General features: G+C 42.8%; 1 protein-coding gene across 1 annotated transcript in view; it reads left to right on the top strand.

Moving 5' to 3' along the window:
- Nucleotides 1–24,314, top strand: part of mccc1 (methylcrotonyl-CoA carboxylase subunit) — a 53,372-nt gene that overhangs the window by 12,557 nt on the left and 16,501 nt on the right. The window contains exons 5-11 of the mRNA XM_060941178.1: nt 2,875–2,996; nt 3,089–3,236; nt 5,086–5,207; nt 5,360–5,471; nt 8,998–9,079; nt 18,501–18,628; nt 19,524–19,707. Of these exons, the coding sequence (XP_060797161.1) occupies nt 2,875–2,996; nt 3,089–3,236; nt 5,086–5,207; nt 5,360–5,471; nt 8,998–9,079; nt 18,501–18,628; nt 19,524–19,707 (898 nt within the window). The remainder of the gene's footprint in view (nt 1–2,874; nt 2,997–3,088; nt 3,237–5,085; nt 5,208–5,359; nt 5,472–8,997; nt 9,080–18,500; nt 18,629–19,523; nt 19,708–24,314) is intronic.

Genomic DNA, 24,314 nt, shown 5'->3' with positions numbered 1-24,314 from the left:
CAAGTTGTAAATTTTGTCATATTGGCTCATTTAAGAAGACTCAAGGTTCACACTTTGTCCACTATGTTTGTTTTTCAGACTTGCACTCCAACATGAGTCTTGATTGGTTAGGACAGGGCATTTCAAAGTGTGGGGCGCCAGAGTTCTTCGGGGGGGCGCAACGTGAGGAAACATAAGCCAGAATATGTTACTATTGCGGACATTTAGCGAACTTCAGCTAGCCTTTACCAGAGACAAAATGGATCGATTTTTAGTACCAAAAGCTACAGTGAGTGAGGAGACAGAGTCTGGGCCAAGCAAAAAAACAGAGCCTCCAGGATGTTGCGATTTGCAACTTCAACGCAAATTCAACCAATCCCCGCGAATTCAGGGCGGTGTTGCAATTCTATCCAATCACCGCAACTTTCCCGCAAATTTGACCAATCGTTGGCGTCGTCTTGAGGTGATGTCGACAAACTACCTTCCGCCTTACTTCCGTGTATACATTCAAGAGAAGCAGCATGCGTGCAGTGTTGCCAGATTGGGCGGTTTCAAGTGCATTTTGGCGAGTTTTGAACATATTTTGGACTGGAAAACGTCAGCAGTATCTGGCAACATTGCATGATGTGCGAGTCAGTGTTTATATAGGCTTAAATTCTGTTACTGAAAGTGTGTTATGTTTACAGTGAAGGACTGTGTGCACTTTACATTATTTTTTTTACTTAATACAAGAAATTAATGGATGCCAACATTTTTGCCAAAGTGGTATTTTATTTTCCATTGTTTAGGCAGCTTCAGCATCATACTGTGAGATTCTGTTCAAATTTGTTTTTTTTTCCTCTATGAAGCCTGAGCCATTTATTTTATTAGTTTATAATTATTGTTTAATTTAGTCTTCAGGAGAGACTGCCTGCACACAGCACTAGTATTAATAGTTTTTTTTTTCTTACATGAAAGCTGAGGCATTTATATTATATTTTAAGGTAACTTCATGTTGTGCTGTGAGGTTCTCTGCACTTTAACTTTTGAACCAACAGGTGCATTTGGATCAGTAAAGCCTATTTTTCTGCATTTTTGTAGTCCTGGTAATCTTTTATATTGGTAAAGTTGTTTATAGGACCATTTCTCAGTGTCTTTGTTTTTTTTTAATCAATAGTTTTTCGGTAATAACTTAATATTTAACATATCACTCAATTTTAATCACAAAAAGAGAAAATCGCAACAGTTTCTCGTAACTTTCACTTCCTCCCGCAATGTAATCGCAACAAAAACCTAAAAAAACACCGCAACTCTCATCGCAATTTTTTGGAAACCCCCGCAACATCAGACATTTTAGCCCGCAACAATCACAAAAAAGGCCCGCGGAATCCTGGGGGGACTGAAAAAAGAAGGAAGTCTGACCACGATTATTTAAAGTTTGTATTTTCATGGACTGGATCTGAAGATGCTCCACTGCCACAGTGTGTTGTCTGCCAAGAGGTGCTAGCTAACGATGCTATGAGATGTTTAAAATGTGTAAAACAAGATGTTTTAAAAAGCACAGATGTTTAAAATGTGAAAAAGAAAAAAAGAAAAATGTGTACAACAACCATTTTTTAAAAATACGAATGGAACATTAAGTATAGCAACAACAAAAATTGTAAAGGGGGGGCGCTGTTGTTTATTTGCTCTCCGAGGGGGGGCTGACTCTCCCACACTTTGAAAACCCCTGGGTTAGGAGTTGCTAGATGTCATGCAGTGATTTATTTATTTATAAAACTTTGGAAACTCTGTTGTCCAAAATCATACCAGCAGCAGCAGCGCCTTTTCTCATCTGACAGTAATGTTGCTCATCAATTCAGAAAGCACAGTCTCATAAAATTGCACTTTGGAGGGAAAACTGATGGAAGGTGCTCTAGTTGGCTTTCACCAAAATCACTCATGATACCCCACTGTCCAATGAGAGAATATATAAATAATACGTTCATGTAAACCAAATTGTTATGACAATTTCATCACAGTAAACATTTTTGACTTTTGGTATACATTGTGTATATCATGAAATGTTTTTATGCTTTAAAACGTGTTTTAAAGGTAGACTGCCTTTCAGATTTTTCAAGTGTAGGTCATAAAAAGAATTTCCCCTGACACCCAATTATTTTTGTTTAGTGGACCAAAAGCTACTGAATTCGACTCATAGACTTCCAATTTTATTAGTTTTTTTTTTAAATAGAACAGTTAATAAATTTAAGGCCACGTGGCCCTGAATTCTCCACTATTTTTTCCTGCTTCGCCATGACCCAATTCAAGATACTACGTCACGCATCATGTGCTGGGCTTTCCCCGCTCACGCAAGGCATTGTGGGATACAAATTTGAAACAGGAGAGAAAAATGGAGGACGTGAGCATGTGAATGAAACGTGAAAGACCGACTACAGTAACAGAAAGTGAGAAGAAAAGACGTTATGTTGTGAAGGAAAGGAAACGCAGGACCAAACTAATAAATATCGGCGGTCAGCGAGCACCTCGGTGTGATCAGCTGTTCATTTAGTGACAGAATGATGTAACCGTCAGTGCATGGTCAAGGTAAACCTGTAGATGGCAGTAATGCAACACTGGATGCCAGCTGCCGTAAAACCCAAAAGAAGAAGAAGGTAAACCTGTGCATGTGCATACGGACTTCCTCTGTCTGCTTGACTGCATGAAGCAAGCTATTTTATGCACATTATTTGCTAGGGAATACCTTCAAATTAAATAATTTACCAGCCACAGAATAGCCGTTTTTAAAAAAAAAAATTTAAATAGATATTACACAAACATGTATCCCAATGACCAAATTTCACAGGGAAATAAATTTCACTGATTTTATGAAATCAAAAGGCCGTCTAGTTTTAACTTTTTGTGTTTGTGGCAAAGGCTGTCCACCCTGGGTACGGCTTCCTGTCTGAGAACACAGAGTTTGCTGAACTGTGCAAAGAGGAAGGCATCATCTTCATTGGGCCTCCATCATCAGCAATTCGTGATATGGGCATCAAGAGGTGACTTTTCATTCCTTCATTATTGTTCATTTTTAAACTGCTTTTAAAACCAGAGTAATAAAACTGATTCATTTTGCCTTATTCTCTGTCAGCACATCTAAACACATTATGTCTGCTGCGGGCGTTCCCATCATTGAGGGTTACCATGGGGAGGACCAATCAGATGAGAAGCTTCAAGCTGAAGCTGCCAGGATTGGTTATCCTGTTATGATCAAAGCTGTACGAGGTGGAGGTGGGAAGGTGAGAGGGTTTAGTGGGAACTTTATTAGTGAAACACAGAAAATTTTAAGTTATTGAGAAATGAAAACGTTTAAAGGAGATACATAGAACCTTTATTTTTAAGTAAATTTCTGAGTGGATAGTATCTCCATCCTTGACTCTTGTATGCTGCATAAATGGGAATAAAAAAAAAATATATTTTTGAGAGTTAAAATCAACCGCAAAGTTGGCATTCGAGCTGCCCCGCTGAGCCAGCCAGCCCTGAGTGTGTGACGTCATAGCGGTAACTGGTTTTAAGGTCGAGGTCTTTGACAGCTATAGACCAAAGTCATATCAGTAAAAATTTATGGTGAAAGTAAGAAATACCGTTACCGACTTGCTCAACTAAGACTGATTTGACTTCACTGATTGTGGGTTGACTCTCAAAGAAGGATAGGTGTTATAACTTATGCAACATACATGTACATGCATGCATTTTCACTGATAAAACGTGAAAGGCTAATTAAATAATCAGATGAATTGAGACAATCACATTCTGAAGCAAATTAAATAATCTTATACCGGTAACTTAAACACACAATACAAGTTACATGTATTAATCTAAATGCAGGTAACCAACGTATTGTTTTTGTTGTTGTTGTTTTTTTTTTATCCAAATGAGAGTCCGAGCTTACCCGTCTGTGTTCTCGCTTCTTGAAGGCCGACCTTGTGGCCGATTGTTTTGAAACAATCTCACTGTCAGTTGTTCATTCAGTTCTCTGTTCATTCACTTCTTCCACGTAAGGACGAGATGGCAGCAATATCCATTGAAGAAATCAGACGGCTGCTACACTCATTCACCATTTTCTCCATACTGAGTACTCCGCCATTACTGCTCGGCTCAGGCAATTACTAAAACCCGGGATGGGATGGGACATCACTGGTTTTAGCAACAACTGCGGGGAGGTCACTGCCCGAGTGATAATATGTCACGTCACGTTCCGTCCCGGGTTTTACCAACAACCCTCAGCTCACACTCTGGAAAACTGGTGCAACTGAACTTACTTTCCTTTTAAAAAAATAAATTAAATGCTTTCCTTTTCTTGTAGTTTTCTTTAATTGTTGGTACTGCACCCTCTTTCAATACAGCCAACGCTCCTCAACAGATCAGAGGTTTTGTACGAGTCTTCGGTAAAATGTGCAGAGCAGAGGAGAGACCACTTCGTAGGCGCCCAATGTGCCCGTGAACAACTCACAAAACGCGTCCAAATCTTTGCAGTTTGAACATTCTTGGGCCATGAATACAATATAAATCCACCTTCTGTCGTGTTGTAGTACCGGCCAGCAACACATCTACGTGGCATGGTGATAAATTAGCTCAAAATGGAGGATTGGAGTTGCAGTCAGCTCTGTGTTTTAGTATAGCGGAAATAGCGATGAGGCCGATAGACTTCCTGCTGTGACGTTATGGACGTCAAGGCCATTCACTCAGACCGCTACCTATATGAATCACTTTAATCGTAAAAATTACTATATTAGATTTATTGTTAACGCTTAAAACTATTCCTGTGCCATTCTTGAGGTCTCAAGGCATTTATAAACGAAAGTGAGACCATGGCTCTGTGTATCTCCTTTAAGCATTACTTTGTTCACTAGATAAAATGATGGTAGTTTTTGTTTAATATTAGCAAGCAATAGCTGGGCTGCTGAGCCTGCTTGAGCAACTTCAGCTCAACTTCACTTGAGCTAATAAATAAAGAAATATACAGATTAGAGAAGTCTGAGGGGAACTGGAGGAACACAAGGAAGATCTGTGATTAGGGTTGGAATAAACAAGATTAATCCTCATGTTTACTCAGCCTGATTGGCTTCTGTGTATTGTGTTGTGCAGGGAATGCGTATTGCTCGCTCGGAAGCAGAATTTCACGAGCAGCTGGAATCTGCCAGAAGAGAAGCTCGTAAATCTTTCAATGATGATGTCATGCTGGTGGAGAAGTTTGTGGACAACCCCAGGTAACTGGTCCAACACCATATATAAATTTTGCTCTTCCATTTTGACTGTTTTCCTGACTGGAGGATATTTTTGATTTCCAGATAGTGCAGCAGCTTCTGTCTTAGTACAGTATGTGTGTGAAGACAATTTGCCATATGTTCTTGTCGTTTAGGCATGTGGAGGTGCAGGTGTTTGGGGATCAACATGGTAATGCTGTGTATCTGTTTGAGAGAGACTGCAGCGTGCAGAGGAGACACCAGAAGATTATAGAAGAAGCACCAGGGGTAAATCTGGATGCCATTTATTTATATTGGGGATGTAACAGAATACAGATGCATTATTCAGAATGAACAGGTAATGTATGGAGAAGATTCAGTGCCAGATAGGAAAGCAATTATACTGGAGGACAACATGCCACAGTGAAAAGCAAAAACACCATTGTGTTATTCTTGCATCACTTCAGTGAAAAACAACCAACGGGTTTTTAAAATTATTTGTATGAATCAGGGCTTTGAACCGGTTCAAGGAACGAAAACAAAAACCGGGAACTTTTTCTATTTCACATGGAACAGAAACGAAACCAGAAACTTTATTATTTTTTATGTTCCGGAACAGAAACGCTTATTAAAAATAATGGTAACCGGTTAATACCGGTTTTTATTTCGTTCCTCAAGGTTTCTGTAGCCAATAGTCATTCTTCTCCTGCGCAAGTTTCTATGACCCGCTGGGGTTCACTTCCTGTGTGACGTTCGCTGATTGAATGGAGAGAGCAGGAAGGTGGACTACTATCATGTCTCCACGTGATAATAAGTGAGTACCGTAAAATACCAAATAATAGCCGAGTTCCAATTAACCGCCGAGTTCCCTTTAACGGCCGGGTGTACGCGTGTGTTGTGACAAATAAAGGCCGGTTCCGAATACTCGCCGGGGTCTAAAAAAAAAAAAAAAAGCGTCCGAACGTTCTATCTAGAATCTTGAGGCCCAGCACTTTTCTGGTTTTCTGGTGTTTAAACGATTTTGCATTGCATAGTTTTCTACCGAAACAATATGAATGAATGAATGAATGAATGAATGAAATTATTTCTATAATACTGTTTACAACATTTTGTTACGTGATAATAAACATGCCATTTCAATGTTATAATCTTGGTCTACCGTAATATTTCTTGAGGAATGCAACTCCGTAACTTTTGACAGATGTCTTAGCCACCCCTTTGGGTATACCCAACGAAAGCCAGCGTGTGTGGTGACATTGAGGACTGCGGGTTTCCAAGGTTGGACTGCTGCTTCTGTTAAACGACCTAAATTGCCGAATGCATGCGTCAAAGCACACACTGAGTTTTATTAAAGACCTTATACCATTTCACTTGCCCTTACCCATTCGGATCTGGAAGACGCTTTACAAAAAAGGTGAGAGCGTTCTAACATGCATTTCAGTCTGCTCGCGGCCAATCTAATCCAAGGGGCCTTTTCAACAAGTAATCTGTCGTGCAAGTTGGGCAGAAGCACGCGTCAGGCAGGCAACATGTAGGCCTACAAGTCAGTAACCTATTCAACTAACTTTCATCCGAACTTTAAGTTTTCTACGGGGTCGAGCCACCGTACCAACTCACTCGGGGAATAGGCTCATATCCGCCAAATAGGGAGACGTCTTGGAGAGAAACGTGATGCAAGATGACAGTATGTAGCCACTGCAGGTCACTTATTTTTCAGCATAAGAAAAAACCCTTTGGTTTGACACTTCGCACCCTAATTATGTTGCTTCAACGTCGCGCCCTCCATGCAATTTCAGATTGACAGACATCGCGAAGCGCAAAGGGTGGAGGCTGCATGGGTGAGGGTGATCGCAAGTGACCATAACTTTGCAAAGTAATTAAATCACAGTGCTGCGCACAGACAATGGTGTGGTTTCTTGATTATTTTGTAAAGCATGCGCTTAACTAGTCATTAACAGGAAAAGGTGTGTGATTTATCCTTTATCCACCCCGACTGTGCCATGCGAAGATGCATTCTGCGTCTTCAAAATTCCCCGAAGTCGGCGCCGTGCTATCTGTAATCTAACTCTAAACAAACTGTAAGTTATACTGGTTAAAAGTAGGCCTATCTGAGAATGATTTTTTTTTCCCCGTTTTGAGGTAGATTTTGGGGAAGGTATTTGTGAAGAAGGAAGTAATCGCCTGTTCCAAATAGCCGCCTAGTCTCTAATACGCGCCGGGTCTCTTACGTGATTGAGACAAATAATCGCCCGGGCTATTATTTGGTATTTTACGGTAAGTGCATTACTGAGTGTCTGAGCAAAGAAGAGCCTGAACGTTGTAACCTCCCTATTGGCTGTTTGTAAAAATGTATCAGTTGTTGCCCTTCCCACGGGAATCATCACGGGCTCGAGAGCCGAGACCTGACGAGTTAGTTCGTTGGTAGCAGAACAAAATGTCTGGACACAAATCGGGTTTTCAGAAAAGGAAAGAAAATAAACGGAGGGTCGAAAATACAAAAAAGGAGGCAGAAAATGCAAAACGAGTTTTAAGGTAGGACAAATGGCTACTTTTCTGAGGCAGCCCGCCGTGGCTGCAGGCTTTCAGTTGTGTCATTGAATGGTTACTTTTCTGAGGCAGCCCGCCGTGGCTGCCTGCAGGCTTATTTATTATAGCCCATTTAGTTAAAATAGTTGATCTAAAATGTTTATAGTTATGTGATGGTTGTCCTGATTTAGACTGGTGTTTTTTTGTTTTTTTGTTTTTTGGGGGGGTTGCGCGATGTTTGCACCCGGGTCCAGATTAGGGCAGAACCGGCCCTGGCTACATTTCAGGTGTAGTTTGTTTTATGTATGTCTGTACTTGCATAGATGTGCACTTGGTCTTCCAATATGGCGCCTAACAAAATCTCGCGGCGCGGTGACGTCATGCGGTAGCCCTCTATAGGGCCTGACTAGCCTTTGGTAACACACTAAACGAATTCTCTTTCATTTTTGGCACTTTTTCTGTTTGTGTAGATGGGAAGACATACTGAGAATCCAAATCGCCAACATTTGAAATAATTGTTTTGAATTATTTCTTGTCTTATTTAATGAAGGTTGTAATATAATTAGTCTACATTTGGCTTAAGCTGGATGAGACAGAGACATAATTTTATAGCCATTTGTTAAACAGCTGACAGGGAACGTAATTAACCGTTCCGGGAACGAAATTTTTTTTGTTCTAACCGGTTCGGGAACGTCTATTTAATGGTGGAACCCAAAACCGGAAACGTTAAAATTCCGTTTCTGTTCGGAACGAACCGATAGGAAAAAAATTCTGGTTCAAAGCCCTGGTATGAATTAAATGCTGACTCAGTTTTGCATTGCATCACATTTCTCTTTCATTAGATTAGATTAGATAAAACTTTTATTGATCCCTTTGGGAGGGTTCCCTCAGGGAAATTAAGATTCCAGCAGCATCATTACAGATAAACAGAGAAAAGAAATAGAGAAAACTTCTAGATAAATTAAAGTAAATTAAGTATTCATCAGCGTGTTGCAGTCATGTCACACTGAAATGCAATCCCTGTCCAATCACAAGGTGCACTCAGGGGAGTGGCTGTGATCAGAAATGGTCCTGAAAGTGTCATTTTCCAGGAGGCTTTCTGTCCATTTGGGAACCTTTTTTATTGTTGATTGTTTTTCTTCAATCTCACAAAACTGAAACTTTAAAGATTTGTTACTTTAAGACTATTACTTTATCACTATAATTGTGATTAAAAAAAAATCATATATGACCAAATATACTATGTGTGTGTGTGTGTGTGTGTGTGTGTGTGTGTGTGTGACTACAGCCTGATATTAGTCCAGAAGTGAGGCGTAAACTAGGAGAAGCGGCAGTCCGGGCAGCTAAAGCAGTAAACTATGTGGGAGCAGGTAGGACACTGGATACACTCTGAATGTAATACACAAGCTGCATTTATTTCCATTTCATTTCAATAAATGCACTAAAGTGGAGATTTTACTATTGGACCATCAATACAAGCTATGATTGCAGACAGTAAATTGTTGGACACCTTCACAGATAAAAACAACCCTTGGATAAAAGTAGCTCTTAACACCTGGCAGAGGGTAGTTAAAAAATATAACCTGAAGGGAGTGGAGAAATTAAGACGGTGTGCATATGATACTGATTTCATCCCAAACAAAACAGAAGCAGATTTAAAATATGGATGGGCAGAGGACTGACAGCATATTGCTGCTGTATTCATAACAGAACACTAAAAAGCTTTGAGACACTTAAAGACTATGGATTAGAGAATCAAGATTTTTTTCAGATCTTTACAAATGAGACACAGGGTAAATGAAACTATGGCTGAGGGGTTGGAGAGGGCAGACGATGGTATACTGAATATCTTTGTGTCAATTTACAAATCAGGAAACGGAGGTAAAATAATATCCAGATTATACAAAAGCTTTCAGGACTCCCTTGAGACAACCACCCAACATGCTAAAAATAAATGGGAAAGAGAGGGAGGAATGGTCATATCTAAAGATGAGTGGGGAGATGTATGCAAATCACAGTTGATAACTACATCCTCGCACTGTTGGAGGGAATTTGGATGGAAAAATGTCATGAGATTTTTCATTACCCCTGCCCAGAAGAAATATCAAAGTGTTGGAATGAATTGTTGGAGGTTATGTGGAACAGATGCAGACAATCATTATCATTTATTTTGGGATTGCCCCAAAATTACATCCTACTGGCGGGAAATTAATAAATGTTTGGAAACAGTATTTCAGATCACTATTCCATTTGATGCTCTGACAATGTATATGCGTACTATAACACTGAATCTTCAGACTAAAGCAGACAAATATCTAACGAGAGTATTACTTACTGGAGGGGAAAAAAAACTGACGAGGAAGTGGTTACAACCAGATGCTCCAATATTTGAAGATTGGTTAAAAATTATTTATGAAATTTACACAATGGAGAGACTAACCTTTTCTATAAGAATGCAAATAGAAAAATTTAGGGGAATGTGGTCAAAGTGGATTGGGTACATCATTTCACAGAGACCTGACCTGCTTTAAGGGAAATTGCCATTTTCAAAGGACTACTTTTATAGATAAATGAGTATGTGTGACATTGTTTGTTCAGTTGTTCACAGTTACTAACAATAAAATGGAAGGGAGAAAAATAGAAGGGAGACAAGCATTATTTTGACTAAGTTTAATGCCATTATTTGGGTTATACCTGTATTATAATGTATTTTTTGTAAATGTGATTTATGTATTTTTACAAACTTGGACTGTGAATGATCTCTGTAATAAAAATAGAATTACAAAAAAAAAAAAAAGGTGGAGATTTTAAACAGCCTCTGAGTTTTTTTTGAATGTCACTCAGTGTTGGGCAAGCTACTTGTAAAATGTAGTGAGCTAAGCTATCAATAGTAAATTATATCACTATCATAATATCAATTGTTTACTCAACAATAAATTAAGCTTCACTACACACAAGCTACCACCCATAGAAATATAGCAAGCTAAGTTACACAAATATGGCAAAAGTAGCTTAACTACATCAGAAGCTACTTCACATTGTACCAACCTAATGCCAGATCAGTGCAAAATGACAGTCCGATAGATACGGTGGTTAAAACATTTATTGAAGAAAAGCCCATGATCTAACACAGTGTAGACATTGCATTATGTGAAGCATTGAGACATAAATCAAAGCTACAGTGCTTACTGCTGGGAATAAAACAAAGTTATTGGCCTACTATTAGGTAAACCAGTACTCTAGGAAACAAACTATTTAGTACCAAATTAAAGCTACTGTGTAGTGTTCTATGGGCAAGACATGGCTATAGGTTTAAATTGACCAGTTTAAAATTTCTAGGGAAATCAAAACCATATTAACAGGCATCTTATTTCCTCAGGCCCTCCCTTGACGAGAAAACTTCTTCAGACCCCAATTAAGTCTGTTCAAGTTACAAATGAAGTTCGTGTTTAAGAACCGTGTTAAACTGTGTTTAAGGAAACCATAATATCTAACACCATGATTATAAAGCATGGCTCAGAGAGTGATCACTGGGACAATAGCAAATGAACTGGTCCAAGCTGAAATGAGAGTCAAAGTCCTCAAATAGGGTGGCACAGTGGTGTAGTGGTTAGCGCTGTCGCCTCACAGCAAGAAGGTCCGGGTTCGAGCCTCGTGGCCGGCGAGGGCCTTTCTGTGCGGGGTTTGCATGTTCTCCCCGTGTCCGCGTGGGTTTCCTCCAGGTGCTCCGGTTTCCCCCACGGTCCAAAGACATGCAGGTTAGGCTAACTGGTGACTGTAAATTGACTGTGGGTGTGAATGGTTGTCTGTGTCTATGTGTCAGCCCTGTGATGACCTGGCGACTTGTCCAGGGTGTACCCCGCCTTTCGCCCGTAGTCAGCTGGGATAGGCTCCAGCTTGCCTGCGACCCTGTAGAACAGGATAAAGCGGCTAGAGATAATGAGATGAGATGAAAGTCCTCAAATACATGTTTTAGTGCTGGGGTATGGGAGGGGGGTTATGTCGCATGGCTGGGCCCTTATTGTTCTAACAAGAGGTGTTTGTTTGCACAGCACAAGAGAAGCTTTTCAAAAGTGGCATCAGAAAGGTGGTTTCTCTTTGGTCTGAAAATATATTTTCCTACGCTAAACAGTGTTTCACATGCTGCACTTGCTGGGACCCCTGTGTTGTATTTAAGAAAGACCTTTTTCATCAGTGGCAGGTTTTGGAATGCATTTACAAGTTTGGTTTCAGATGACTGCAAGTAAGAGTCCACTTCATTCAGCTCTGTGGCTGAGCTCAGGGATGGGAAGTACACTGTTACCTCATCACAGTTGCATTGTCCTCATCTGTTTGCATGTGACCTGAAGACTGGGTTTGAAGTAGGTGTACTTCTGCTTTCAGGTCTGACACAACTTGAGCCTTCTTGTCACTGGGGATGTAGGTCAGTCTGAACATTGGGTGAGCTGCAGTGGCTGTGAGCAACCTGGCATCTTGAAAAACGTAGTCAAACCTTTTCTTAATCCCACTGATAATGGCATCTACCAGGGGGTTACAATGATGAAGTCGGCTCTCCCGCTTCATCTGTTCCATCTTCTCAAGTAGAATTGAGATGGTTGGCACCAACACTCCCGAGAAACCCATTCGGTCAGACTGTAACATGTCAACAGTCTTGGCCAAAGGCATCATAACCTTGGAGTACAGACAAATAAAAATATTAATGTCACATCACATATTGTTCAATTATTTAACTCATACAATTGAGTTGTTTATTATGACATACTTTATTTATCCCATATGAAATTCAGGCTATTATTATTATTATTATTATTGTGGTTGTCATGTTGACATAAACTGTACTATTTGCACACTTATCATATTTACCTTCACATACTCCTGTATGAACGTAAATTCTGTTGACTTGAACCGTGCCACCTGCAGCTTCTCACAGACTTCATAGAATTCTTGTTCTTTTGTTAGGATACAAGTATTCAAGCACTCCATGGCATGGTAAGTGGAGTTCCATCTGTTAAAATGGGCACTATCAGCTGACAGCTTAGCTTTTCTTGAATAGTATCAGAGGCTTGAGTGCTCCTGTGTTGCTTGTTCCAAAGAGCCTGACATTTGGCAAGTGTTGATCTCGATACTCTCTTAAATGGCTCTGACTGGGTCAACGCGTGCTCAATATCTCAGGTTGCAACAAGATTAAGGGTGTGGCAGGCACACTGCTGATGAGGAGGGAGGCTGTAATATTCCTGTGTTTCATCTAGGATGTCTGTGAGATTGATGAAGACGGGATGATCCTCCTCCTCCTCTCTGTAGTCCTGGATACTTCTCTGAACTTCCGTGAACATACTAAATGCCTTTATGAAGTTAGAACCATTATCTGTAGTTGTCAGAGTCACCTTGTCTTTTATGTTGAATTCTCTGTGAACATCTTCAAGCATCTCGGCTAAAACATCAAAAGTGTGCCTCCCTACAATTCTACGACAGGCTATTGCCCCAGAGCGGATGTTCAAGGAGTCTTCATCTATCCAGTGGATACTGACACCAAAGAAGCTCCTATTATTTGATGACCAGGCATCTGTGGTGGTACGTGTGTGACTGTTTGGACAATACATCAGCCAAAGCACTCTTCATGGAAGAGTATTCCTTGTCAAGCAGCTGCCCCAATGTCCACCTTGACATCAAATGCCTTGAGGGCAGAATTTCACTAAATAATTGTCGATATTCAGGTCTGTCCACAGTGTGGAGTGGGTGCATTCCTCGAACTATGAAGTTACGAATGAGTTTATCGAAACGTTCCTGAGATATGATGTGTGTGCCCCCTGAAAAACTGTGACACACTGGTTTGTAAAGCATGGTCTTCATCATCCAGAGGTAGACATCTCCTCTTGGCCCATTCGCGCTCCTTGTCCATGCATGCCATTTTATTTGGGTGGACCCTCTAGAGAAGAAATGATTGATTCATGATTATTTTGTGTGTGTGGCTGTGGTAAGGACTAGGGTTATATTTCCCTTGGTAGGCTAAGTTAATCAGGCCTGCCCCAAAAAACTAAACTGAGTAGGCCTAGGTCAAGGGTCTCCAACAGGTAGCTGGGTCACCAACTGCTTAAAAGTAGCTCTCCAAAGGGTCAAATGAAATGTAAATAATAACAGATTTGTGTAAACTTTCTGTCTGGTAGCTATAAAATGATAATATCCCAGTTCTACTGCTCTCTGATAAGAGCTGATGTTAGTAGTGCTCATCAGATTTGACTACTATGGAAAAAGGGACCAAAAAAGTAATAGTTAAAATATTTTTCTCTCCACAAGTTTAGATGACACTTTAGATGAGTACTGCAAGTGAGTATGATAAAGGATGTAACATCTACAGTATCTCTAAGACTATCAATAGGCCAATAGATAAATGCTGTAAAATAGCTGTAGAGTAGCACTTGGCCACATTGATTTTGTCAAAGTAGCTCTCGGAGAAAAAAAGGTTGGAGACTCCTGGCCTAGGACCTTGAACATCACTCTGAATATCTGAATAACTGGAGCCTATTGATAAAAACACCGATGTATATGCTAATCTAATTTCACAGTGATAAAAACTACATGTAGCCTAAGCTTTAAAAAACACTTTGACCAGAGACGGTGGATAAACTATCTTAGACAGGCTAGTACCGCCACTTTTGTAGGCTAGTTTCCCCCTGCTAGTCAGCATGCGTTAACATGACGTTATTCCCTCGTTTTCGCTCAATCCTGAGTCAAACTGTAGGGTATTATTTTACACGCACACATTTCATTATAGCCTACTGCAGTAGGGAAATTAATTCACCTGAATGTGGGTTCTGAGGTTGGTGTTGGATGTCTTAGATGTCGACAACAGTTTGGTTTTGGGATTGCAAAGCACACATTTAAACACATATTTTTTCACTGACGATACTACAAGTCTCGTCTCGTCTTCATCCGCTTATCCGGGGCCGGGTCGCGGAGGCAGCAGTCTGAGCATGGAAGCCCAAACTTCCCTTTCCCTAGACACCTCGGCCAGCTCCTCGGGAAGAACACTGAGTCGTTCCCAGGCCAGCCGAGAGACATAGTCCCTCCAGCGTGTCCTGGGTCTTCCCCGGGGCCTCCTCCCGGGGGGACATGCCTGGAACACCTCCCCAGGGAGGTGTCCAGGAGGCATCCGAAAGAGATGCCCGAGCCACCTCAGCTGATTCCTCTCGATGTGGAGGAACAGCGGCTCTACTCCGAGCTCCTCCCGAGTGACTGTGCTTCTCACCCTATCTCTAAGGGAGTGCCCAGCCACTCTGCGAAGGAAACTTATTTCGGCCGCTTGTATCCGCGATCTTGTTCTTTCGGTCATTACCCAAAGCTCATGACCATAGGTGAGAGTCGGAACGTAGATCGACCGGTAAATCGAGAGCTTTGCCTTTTGGCTCAGCTCCTTCTTCACCACAACGGACCAGTAAAACGACCGTATCACTGCAGAGGCCTGCACCGATCCGCCTGTTGACCTCACGCTCTATCCTTCCCTCACTCGTGAACAAGATCCCGAGATACTTAAACTCCTCCACTTGAGGCAGGACTTCTCCACCAACCTGGAGAGGACAAGCCACCCTTTTCCGGTCGAGAACCATGGCCTCAGACTTGGAGGTGCTGATTCTCATCCCAGCCGCTTCACACTCGACTGCAAACCGCCCCAGTGCATTCTGAAGGTACTCGTTTGAAGAAGCCAACAGGACATCATCATCCGCAAAAAGCAGAGATGAAATCCTGTGGCTCCCAAACAGGATTCCTTCCAGCCCCTGGCTGCGCCTAGAAATTCTGTCCATAAAAATTATGAACAGAACCGGTGACAAAGGGCAGCCCTGCCGGAATCCAACATACACTGGGAACAGGTCTGACTTACTGCTGGCAATGTGAACCAGACTCCTGCTCCGTTCGTACAGGGACTGGGCAGCCCCCACAGGATACCACGAGGGACATGGTCGAATGCCTTCTCCAGATCCACAAAGCACATGTGGACTGGTTGGGCAAACTCCCATGAACCCTCGAGCACCCTATGAAGGGTATAGAGCTGGTCCAGTGTTCTGCGACCAGGACGAAAACCGCATTGTTCCTCCTGGATCCGAGGTTTGACTATTGGTCGAATTCTCCTCTCCAGTACCCTGGAGTAAACCTTCCCTGGGAGGCTGAGAAGTGTGATTCCCCTATAATTGGAGCACACTCTCTGGTCCCCTTTCTTAAAAAGAGGGACCACCACCCCAGTCTGCCACTCCAGAGGTACTGTCCCCGACCGTCACACGATGTTGCAGAGGCATGTCAGCCAAGACAGCCCCACAACGTCCAGAGACTTGAGATACTCAGGGCAGATCTCATCCACCCCCGGTGCCTTGCCACCGAGGAGGTTGCAAACCACCTCAGTGACTTTGGCTTGGGTAATGGACGAGTCCACCTCTGAGTCATCAGCCTCCGTCTCCTCTATGGAAGACATGACGGTGGGATTGAGGAGATCCTCAAAGTATTCCTTCCACCGCCCGACAATATCCCCAGTCGAGGTCAATAGCTCCCCACCCGCACTGTAAACAGTGTTGGCAGAGTACTGCTTCCCCCTCCTGAGGCGCCGGACAGTTTTCCAGAATTTCTTTGAGGCCGACCGATAGTCCTTCTCCATGGCCTCCCCGAACTCCTCCCAGTTCCGAGTTTTTGCCTCCGCAACTGCCCGAGCTGCGGCATGCCTGGCCTGCCGATACCAGTCAGCTGCCTCAGGAGTCCCGGAGGTCAACATGACCCGATAGGACTCCTTCTTCAGCTTGACGGCATCTCTTACTTCCGGTGTCCACCACTGGGTTCGGGGATTGCCGCCACGACAGGCACCGGAGACCTTGCGGCCACAGCCCTGAACAGCTGCGTCTACAATGGAGGTAGAGAACATGGTCCACTCAGACTCAATGTCCCCCACCTCCCTCGAAAGCTGGGAGAAGCTCTCCCGGAGGTGGGAGTTAAAGACCTCCCCGACAGAGTGCTCGGCCAGACTTTCCCAGCAGACCCTCACCATACATTTGGGCCTGCCAGGTCTGTCTGGCTTCCTCCTCCACCAGCGGATCCAACTCACCACCAGGTGGTGATCAGTTGACAGCTCAGCCCCTCTCTTCACCCGAGTGTCCAAGACATAGGGCCGGAGATCAGATGAAACGACAAAGTCGATCATCGACTTCCGACCTAAGGTGTCCTGGTGCCACGTGCACTTATGGACACCCCTATGCTCGAACATGGTGTCCGTTATGGACAAACTGTGACTAGCACAGAAGTCCAATAACAAAACACCACTCGGGTTCAGATCGGGGAGGCCGTTCCTCCCAACCACGCCCCTCCAGGTGTCACTGTCGTCGCCCACGTGAGCATTGAAGTCCCCCAGTAGACCAATGGAGTCCCCAGTCCGAGCACCTCTCAGTACCTCTCCCAGGGACTCCAAGAAGGCTGGATACTCTATACTGCTATTCGGCCCGTAGGCACAAACAACAGCAAGAGCCCTCTCCCCAATCCGAAGGTGCAGAGAGGCGACCCTCTCGTTCACTGGGGTAAACTCCAACATATGGCAGCTGAGCTGGGGAGCTATAAGCAAGCCCACACCAGCCCGCCACTGCTCACTGTGGGCGACTCCAGAGAAGTGGAGAGTCCAGCCCCTCTCGAGGAGCTGGGTTCCAGAGCCCAAGCTGTGTGTGGAGGTGAGCCCAACTATCTCTAGCCGGTACCTCTCAACCTCCCGCACAAGCTCAGGCTCTTTCGCCCCCCAACGAAGTGACATTCCATGTCCCAACAGCTAGCCGCTGTGTTCGGGGATCAGGTCGTCGAGGCCCCTGCCTTCGACTGCCGCCCAATCCACACTGCACCGGCCCCCTACGGCTACCTCTGTGGGTGGTGAACCCACAGGAGGTCGGGCCCACGTCACTGCTTCGGGCTGAGCCCGGCCGGGCCCCGTGGGCAAAGGCCCAGCCACCAAGCGCTCGCATATGAGCCCCAACCCCGGGCCTGGCTCCAGGGTGGGGCCCCGGCTGCGCCATACCGGGCGACGTCACGGTCCTTGATCGATTCACCAAAACCCTTACGGAGAACTGCTCTTGGTCTGGCCTGTCACCTAGGACCTGTCTGCCTTGGGAGACGCTAACAGGGGCGTAATGCCCCCGACAACATAGCTCCTAGGATCATTCAAGCACACAAACCCCTCCACCACAATAAGGTGGCAGTTCTAGGAGGGGGATTCTACAAGTGTCATGCATTTTTGCAGATAAGTCCACGGCGCGATGTCGGTGGACGGCTCTTCTCTCTCTCGTCCTGTCTCTTCTTCCATCCTCTTGTGCTCTGTGTGTGTGCGTGTGTGTGCGTGTTTGTGTGCCGCTCTCGGTTGCTCTGCTTGTTCCACTGCCATACGCATGCGTTTTGAAAGCCAGACAAGCAGAGTAGAAGCTCGCGCATGAACATTGCTTTATTTCTGTCTGATTATTGCGTTTCAAAATCGTACTGTAGAGCAAACCTCTGCTTTTCTCATACATGTCCTGGAAATTGTAGCTTTTGTGGACGCTACATCGCTACTTGATCAAAAAAATAACGTAACTACTGGAAAGTTATTTGATTCAGAAATCAGCGACGCTACTGCCAAGCTATAGGAAAATGTAGTTAAACTAATACGTAGCTTCGCTACATGTAGCGGCGCTACCGCCCATCACTGATGTCACTGTAGAATTGTACTCAATTGTGTGAGACATAAATATAATAACCAGTCACACTGTGTGTGTGTGTGTGTGTGTGTGTGTCCATCCACAGGCACTGTGGAGTTCATTATGGATGCTCAGCACAATTTCTACTTCATGGAGATGAACACTCGTTTGCAGGTGGAGCACCCTGTGTCTGAGATGATCACTGGTACAGACCTGGTGGAGTGGCAGCTCAGGGTGAGGTTGATCATGTGACCAAACATCAGCACAATTCAGTAATCATACTGATCTGAAAGTTGTGTAGGTGGGTGTGGCCTAATATTCTAATAAGCATGATTGCTAGACAGCTGTCTGTTCAAGACTCTTAGTCTGCTACCTCACTCAACAGCCCAAGCAGTGAGAATGAGGATTGAACCTTTGTATAATGACCATATGGTCACAGAGTAGCTGTACTCGACAGGGTAGCGTTCACTCATTAGGTTAGCTAGAAATCTGACGTAGGAAGAGAAATCTCACTTAGCTAAAGAAATATGACAAAGAGAAAAAATGTATCATGGTGAGAGAAAGCTAACATAGCAAGAGGACTCTAACATACTGTGACAAATTTGTTGTAGCAAGAGAAAACTGTTGTAGTGAAAGAAATCTAAAGTACTGACAGTACTAACATTTGAAAGACAGCTGCTGATGTGGCAGAAATCTGATGCTGGATATAGCGAGAGAAAACTTGTGTAAGCAAGATAAAGTTGACGTTAAAAATGGAGCAAGAGAAATCTAACGTAATGAATAAAAGCTGATGTAGCTAGACATCTAAAATTGTGAGAGAAGGAGAAAACTGATGTAACCAGAGCAAGGAAAGAAAAAGAATAGTATCGCTAGAATAAACATTGCTTTCTCTCTTAAAATGTTGACGTAAGGAGAAAAATCTAAAAGAGTGAGAGCGAAAGCTAAGACTGAAACTGACACAAAAATCATTTATTTTGTTGGTGAAAGCTGCTATAATTCTTCCTCTGGGTAGTCATGAACTTAATCAAAAAGGTGGTTGTTTTATTCCAGTAGTTACTCTGATCGTGAATGCTATGTTTAACATAGCGTGAGGATTGCTTTAACGTTAAGTGGATGGTTTGTGTGTCAGGTGGCTGCTGGAGAGAAGCTTCCTCTCTCTCAGGACGAGATTGTGCTGCGAGGTCACTCATTTGAGGCCCGCATCTATGCTGAAGACCCCAGTAACGACTTCCTGCCTGGAGCCGGACCCCTGCTGCACCTTTCCACGCCACAGGAGGAGACGCACACACGCATCGAAACCGGAGTACGGCAAGGTCAGCATGTTTTTCTACATTAGCTTACATTCTTACAGTGTACACACAGGACAACTCGGCATTCATTTCATCAGCGTTACCCTGCAGTCACACAAATATATAACTTCTAAATAACTAACTAATCTGTGTGAAAATCTGCTGTAAGCTTTACGCACGTTAGGCTTCGTACTAGCTTCATGATTAGATTAGATTAGCAAAATAAATGCACTAGCTACGTACAGTTCCCAGAGGCATCAACGATCTCCTTTTTTCCAGAATGTCTCTGTAAATGTGTAATGAGAGATCATATATGACAAAATAAGATAAAGCAGTGTCATCTTATCTTATGTACAACCTCTGCTTCGCTTTTAATTTCACGAAAGATTAAAGTATTGGCACCCCTGGCTGTGTCTTGTGCTTGCATTCAGTCTGGTATAGAGAGATGTGGAAGTGCCACTTAAAAAAGAATCATGTTTTATTGCTTTTTCAATATTAAAAAGGTTCACTGGCTACCCATAAGGCATCACATGCATTTTAATGTCAGATGAGAAATGCCTGGAATCTTTTATACTGTGTGCACAATTATTAGGCAAGTGAGTACTCTGACCCTGCCATTATTTCTATGCATATGTTTCCAACCCCAAGCTATATACACTTGAATGCTCATTGGATTTAAGCATTCTTGGGTGGTATTTATTTGTGTAATGAGGGAGGGTGTGACCTAAAGTCATTAACACCCTATATTAATGTGTGCATAATTATTAGGCAGCTTTTTTATCTCTGGCAAAATGGGCCAAAAGAGAGATTTAACAGACACTGAAAAGACAAAAATTGTAAAATGCCTATCAGAGGGATGCAGCACTCTTGAAATAGCTAAGCTATTGAAACGTCACCACGGAACAATCAAACGGTTTGCTGCAAATAGTCAACAGGGTCGCAGAAAATGTGTGGAGAAGAAGAGACGCAAATTAACTGCAAAAGACTTGAGAAGGATTAAACATGAAGCTACCAGGGAACTCGTTGTCCTCTGGTGCCACCATATTCCAGAACTGCAACCTACCTGGAGTGTCCAGAAGAACAAGGTGTTCGGTGCTCAGAGACATAACCAAGGTAAGGAAGGCTGAAACACAGCCACTGCTAAACAAGACTCAAGTTGAAACGTCAAGATTGGGCCAAGAATGATCTGAAGACAGATTTTTCAAAGGTTTTATGGACGGATGAAATAAGAGTGACTCTTGATGAGCCAGATGGATGGGCCTGTGGCTGGATAACTAATGGACACACAGCACCACTTCTACTTAGACGCCAGCAAGGTGGAGGAGGGATACTGGTATGGGCTGCTGTTATTAAGGATGAGCTAGTTGGACCATTTTGGGTTGAAAATGGACTTAAAATCAACTCCCAAACCTACTGCCAGTTTCTAGAAGATACATTCTTCAAGCAGTGGTGCAGGAAGAAGTCTGCATCATTCAAGAAGGCCATGATTTTTATGCAGGACAATGCACCATCACATGCATCCAAGTACTCCACTGCTTGGCAAGCCAGCAAAGGCCTTAGATGACTGAGTAATGACTTGGACCCCTTCCTCACCTGACTTAAACCCTATTGAGAACTTGTGGGCCCTTCTTAAACGTGAGACTTACAGTGAGGGAAGACAGTACACCACTCTGAACAGCATTTGGGAGGTCGCGGTTGCTGCTGCACAAAAAGTTGATCGTCAACAAATCAAAAAACTAACAGACTCCATGGATGGAAGGCTCATGGCAGTTATTGAAAAGAAGGGTGACTATATTGGTCACTGAATATTTTTGAAATGCCAAAAGTGTTTTGTTAATTCTGAGTTGTTTATTTGTTACACTAACTCTAAAAATTAAAATAAACAAGTGAGATGGGAAAATTTTAGCTTTTTATTTAGGCCCACTTTACACGGGGACGGTCTGAAACAAAAACGCAAAAGTCCGTTTTCGTTCTCACTTTTTTCCGCGTCTACACGACCGTTTTCAAGGAGGAAATCTGCGTCTATACGGTGATGCATAAATGTGTGGAATTCAATTGGATGTGCATGCCAGGCGGCTAGGTGGTGCTGTGAAAGACCTCCGCTATGTCTGCACGCATGCGCAACGTCTTCCGTCTTGTCTGATCTGCACATCTGCGCTGCGAAAACTTTGACTACTCTGGCTATGGTAAGTAAGAAAGTAAGTAAAAAAGTAAGAGCATACTATACCCGCCTCTGTTCATTAACGGTATATGTGCAGATTTGGTATAGATGTTCGAAGGACTCCTGGACGTTTATTAAAGCTGCCAGAGCAGCTTGAAGGTCCGTTGGATCGATGTAATCAGACATGCTCTTACTTTTTTACTTACTTTCTTACTTCCCGGGCTGGCATGTACAGTATATGACTGACATATGTATGACGTAAACGCGTACCCGACGTGAGCAGATCCGAGCAGAGTTTCGCGTATTGGGTAGTTTAGACGGATATGCAACGGGGGCTGTTTTTAACTTATCCACTCTGGAAGGCGTTTTCAATTTTTTCCATTTTTCAGCCTCGGAAACGCCGTCCCTGTGTAGACGAAAGGCACTTCCGATAAAATATTTAGTCGTTTTTACCCAACAGCGTCCTCGTTTAAACAGGCCCTTAGTTGCATAATAATTCTGCACACTAAATGTTGCCTAATAATTGTGCACACGTGTATATATTCCCCTGAGAAAGGCTAAACTCCCTTTTCCTTTCTTAAACATTCGGGTTTTAGGTTTATTAACAACTTGGATTGACCGAGAGCACTGTATTTGTTCAACAATAAAATGAATCCTCAGGAATACCACTTGCCTAATAATTGTGCATACAGTGTATATGAATTTTGAGTGTTCTACTGCTGGTGTCTTTGCAAAATCACCACCCTGTAATTTCAAGCGAAACTCCTACTGCCATGAGTTCTGCCATGTTACTACATAACTGCATACACATGAGTTATATAATGATAAAACACCACACATGGTGTTACACATTTGCTATAGTTCAGTGAAGAACCCTTGTTCGATATTATTGTTAAAGTGTTTTTAATGCCTGTTTCTGCTTACAGCTTTTACTTCCTGTATTAATGTTCCATTACCATGTGATATATAACCAATGTGTAGAAGAAGGGAATTTTCTTTACTTTCCCATGATGGAGTCCACACCGATATCTCCAGTGACTATAAAATAAACCACAGCACTGGTGGATTCTGATTGGTCAGAAGGTGTTGAGTCATTCTCTGACAGTAGTGCAGCTGCAAATCACAGATTTTATATATAATTAATGTGCTCTTTGTAATGCATTTCTGTAGAAATATACAGGGACTTGTGTGGTGAATGGTCTACATAAACAGATTTTTTTTAAAAATCATCGATACTGTTAAGTTTTCTATAAGGAGACCTTTAACATTTCTGGAAGGAATCCAGTGTCCGTGCTCAGAGTTAGGAGTTTAAAATGAAACTGAGGACTTTTTTTTTTTTTTGTGGTTTCTTGGTACCATGACAAGCTGCGTTATTGTAAATTAAAAGGTGCTGACTGTAAAGTTGAATTCTGGGCAGAAATGTTTTGTTGCTGTTGGAGTTTCGAGATGTTTCACTGATGCGCACACCATGTATCCCATGCGTAAATGTTTTGCCGAGATAAAATGTGTCCCGCATTTTACAATTCAGAACATTGCCTAAGCAAGCGAGCAACAATATCACCTGACCACCGTGGAGTGTGTTTGACCTCCTTTTAACCAAAACAAGTCGGCATGGGCAAACATGGCGGACTCGGCTCTCCCGCCAGCTAAAAGCCACCGGAAAAGAAAAGGAAAGGAAAGCCTGTCTAGTGAGTGCAACTGCAAGATAGAGCAAGGTTAGATGATGTCATTTTTCTGGACAGATAACTAAATAATTCTAGCTAGTGCTTAGCTATCTTAGCCTTAGAATGCATGGACTCGATTCCACGGTGCGAGTATGGAGTTATACACCTAACGTTTTGATCTTGCAGAGAAAGAAACGAGAACGCAAAAGCAGTAACGGAGAAAATATATATTTGTCTTGGATCTGTTCACAAATGTCAACCACAAATTACATACCTGCGACTCAAAACTCTTCAAGGTCGATGCAGAGTCACGACGTTTTCCGTGTCTCGCCATCTTGGTGTGATGCAGTTCCATAATTATGCTAATTAGTTAAAGCTCGTCACGTTTGGCTGTTTCCGTAGAGCCACGCTGTTTGGCTCCAAGGCGTAGGTTATTCAGTCCCAAAACGGAGAAAAGCAACCTTCAGCACATCAAAATGATCACATCTCGTCTGCATGATGATGTTCTTGTGAGACATAGGAAAATGCCATACACGATAAAAAAAAAGTAAACATTTCAGATGACTTTGCAGCCAGCACCTTTAACTTCAAGAGAGAGGAAAATAGAGGCTAGTGATGGAACGCATTGCATTGGATCTATTGGAAATTGTAGATTTTGCTTTTTTGGGTTTATTTCACGTATTTAGAAATGATCTGTTTTGTCACATTTCATGCAGTGAGCATGAATTTTTACCAAAGTAGTTTTTGTATAGTCATTAAAGTATTTTGTAAATGTTTTATTTCCTCATTTGTATTGTGTTAAACTC

This window comes from Neoarius graeffei, chromosome 15 (genome assembly GCF_027579695.1).
Source record: "Neoarius graeffei isolate fNeoGra1 chromosome 15, fNeoGra1.pri, whole genome shotgun sequence".
Taxonomy (NCBI): domain Eukaryota; kingdom Metazoa; phylum Chordata; class Actinopteri; order Siluriformes; family Ariidae; genus Neoarius; species Neoarius graeffei.
The sequence above is the reverse complement of the archived record's forward strand: the minus strand, read 5'-3'. Positions and strand labels throughout refer to the sequence as shown.